Source organism: Brienomyrus brachyistius, chromosome 17, assembly GCF_023856365.1.
Source record: "Brienomyrus brachyistius isolate T26 chromosome 17, BBRACH_0.4, whole genome shotgun sequence".
Lineage (NCBI taxonomy): Eukaryota > Metazoa > Chordata > Actinopteri > Osteoglossiformes > Mormyridae > Brienomyrus > Brienomyrus brachyistius.
In genome coordinates this window covers 17,148,858-17,152,016 of record NC_064549.1, presented here as the reverse complement: position 1 = coordinate 17,152,016, position 3,159 = coordinate 17,148,858, and the positions used below count along the sequence as shown (strand labels likewise).

The 3,159-nt window shown below is 37.0% G+C and overlaps 1 protein-coding gene across 1 annotated transcript; it reads right to left on the bottom strand.

Annotated features, from left to right (window-relative positions):
* Positions 1–469: 469 nt before the first annotated feature.
* Positions 470–2,405, bottom strand: LOC125711700 (odorant receptor 131-2-like). Its single transcript, XM_048980906.1, has one exon. The coding sequence runs from the start codon at positions 2,103–2,105 to the stop codon at positions 1,152–1,154; it is 954 nt and encodes a 317-aa protein (XP_048836863.1). The 5' UTR covers positions 2,106–2,405; the 3' UTR covers positions 470–1,151.
* Between the last annotated feature and the right edge of the window lie 754 nt (positions 2,406–3,159).

Genomic DNA, 3,159 nt, shown 5'->3' with positions numbered 1-3,159 from the left:
GTTGTGTACGAAGTGGATCTAAGCAACAGTCAATGTGTGTGAACCTCCACCTGGTGGCAGTTTACAGTCACACCTCTGATTCTTCACCCTACAGTCTTTTCAAGACTCAAATGCAAACACACCATATTTGAACACCGAATAATTTATATATGCTGATAAAAGATTGGTAACTGATTTTGAAAAAATATGGTATACAAAAAATGCAGGAAAAACGTTTTTTTTTACTCATCTAATTAAATGTTGTTTGATGTCTGTGTTATACTGTAACTCACAAACTAGAATATAAGAAAGCGTACCCTTCATATAAATGGTCAACATACTGAGAATTACTATTTTCATCCATTTATCCATGCAGGGAACATAATCACACAATTCAGCCATTTTAGGAGCACTAGTTCACCTGACCAGATATTTTAGCAGAGCAGGAGCAAACCAGATACCCTAAAAAAAGGATGGATTTAAACCACCCGAACAGAAGGTCTGAGGCCATAGTGCTACCCACATTTATATTAAACAGAATTACATTTTAATTTACTTTCAACATTTATGGATTTTTTTCTCAGATTTCAAAAATGAAAAATTACGGACGTATATCGAGCTGTTAAATGGAGTTTGTTTGGTGCTGATGTGCTGTGGCATTTTTAGGCCTCTGTGAGTTTATGTGTTTGTGAATTAGGCTTCTTTGTGAGTTTATGAATAAGGCCTGTATGGTTATTATTCATTTGTTAAAACAAGTTGGTAGCTGTGGCTGTAATAATTCTTTGGTATTCAAATGGTTTATCACGGAGATACCCACTGCTGCCTTCTTGCACAGAATGAGTAACATCTGAAATCATATAATTGCAACAAATTATTTTTCAGTTTCCATATAAGGTATCAGAGTTTATTAAATGTGAATATTAAAATATTTAATCAAGACATGCCTGTATACGGACATCTGTAGAACCAACATTAATTGTATAAAAGTCAGCATAGCAATTTCCCCTGTTAATTAAAGATTTTGTAAAAACATAATATGTGTACATTCCAATAATCCAGCATTGATTTTTAATTACACGGTTCCAGTGTCACTGGATGCAGTTTTTAACAGTTATAATTTTATGATACATGGCTAAATATTTTTACATGATTTTGTCTTAAATTTTGAACGACTATTGATCAATAAACTTGGGATATATTTTCTTATTTAACCCACAAAAAGCATAGTGTTTCAAAACAATGTAAAAGTGATCATCCCGTAAACCATATATCAGGGGATTAAGACATTTAGGTGCAAGAATGAAAGCAAGATAATCAAAATACCTGATATGTATAAACAGTTCCAGATTTCCGATTTGAAGCACAGCCATTTCTATGAAAGGGCACCATAGCTGGAACAAGCTGAGCACAAGCTGAAAACCGTGAAGAATAACAGTTTTGAGGCACTTGGAGGTGGATTTCTTCTTCGTATCCGTCGAGGCCATTTTTGCAGCCTTCAAGATTTTGATGTAGGTGAAGATGATGGTGCTGCTCATGATGAGAAAGTAGAACTGCGAGGCTGCAGACTTGAGGTGACTTTGCCAGCTGTTCACTATGAGCATTTCCACGCTGCAAATCATGTCCGTGATGTAGAAGCTGAGTGGGACTGAGACTACAAAAATTGGAAGAACAACAAATGACTGGAGGATACTGAAAGCGTGGATGACCAGGATGCCGTACAGAGCTCGATGAGGAGTAGAGATCTCAACATGTCTCAGAGGCATACAGATGGCCACGTAGCGCTCCACACTCATAGCCGTCAGGGTGAGCGGTGTAGCAAAAGTCAGAATGATCATTACCACGCAGATAATGACACACAGTCCGGCAGGCATTGGCATTTGAAAGTAGATCAGTAAAAGCAAAAGGTCAGACAGGAAAAGAAAAACACAGTCACAAATCAGGGTGTGAGCAAAGAAAATGTAACGTGTGTTGGTGTAGAAGGTTTCCTTTTTGAAGAAGGTGAAAATGAGGAGAGAGTTGATATAGAGGAAGACCATCACTAACACTTGCACTATTAATATTCTCTCACTTTTTTTCAGAGAAGGGTTAATGATACCGGAATGCAGTGTTGTATTATTCAAAGCCATCACACTTCCAGATTATTCCAATTGCCAGATTATTAGTGTTATTTACACATATAAACACTTGTTGTACGCCTAGAAAGAAAACACTGCAAGCACAATGAGAAGAAATATTTTCATACTAGAAAGTGTAAATCACCAGATAGGAGAAAGATTTTCAAAAAATTAAAATGAATGAGCTAAAAATAATTTGAATTAAATATTAATTTACAATGCATTTAGGTATCAAAAAAGAAAATGGTAAGGTACTTGTTAGAAAGAGCCGAGTGTTTTCCAGTGTCCTCAAAGTCCCCTGTGAAGTGCAACACTGACAACTATGTGGTAAAGGTGATGCTTTTATAGTCTAAACTTACCACAGGATGAATTTCTCATAGGTTTACCTGAACAATTGTGTACAAAGTGGATCTAAGCAACAGTTATGTCAGTGTGTGTATATTCCCAGCTGATGGCAATTTTCAGGCACACCTGAAAAACAGATTGCATTTCAGGCAAATGGAAACAGAACATATTTCAACATAGAATTCTTTACATGTAGTGATAAAATGCTGAAAACACATGCTACCTATATCTACATCCCTATCTATACATCTCTATAAGTCTTATATTTTCCTTCTCAAGGAGTACTACAAATTTTGGCTAATTTATGTAAATTCATACATCAGTCTTCTGACTGGTTACCCAGAGAAGGGTTGCAGAGATCTTGGAGCCTATCCCAGGCAGTACAGGACGTATCACAAAGTTGAATAAAAAAAAGTCAGACTTCAAAGATAAGTTCCAGTTTAATTAAACCAAAGAAATGCAATCCAAGTTGAACAATATCAGGATGCTGTCACGGTTGCACGAAGGCACGGACCACGGAAGCAAATTCAGGACTCAGGGAATAGTGGAAAACACAGGATTTAATTCCAGGGAAACACGGAACAGGCAGACACGATATGACGTTAACATATTTAAACCCAGACCTAAATACATCAGACTAATTAACAACAAGAAGAGACAGCTGGTAACACAGGGATTCCACACGAGGTAGCGAGGGGGGCGTGGCACACGAGAGGATCGG

Bases quoted from the DNA above. Each gene is read 5' to 3' on its own strand.
- LOC125711700 (XM_048980906.1), bottom strand. From the start codon at position 2,105: ATGGCTTTGAATAATACAACACTGCATTCCGGTATCATTAACCCTTCT.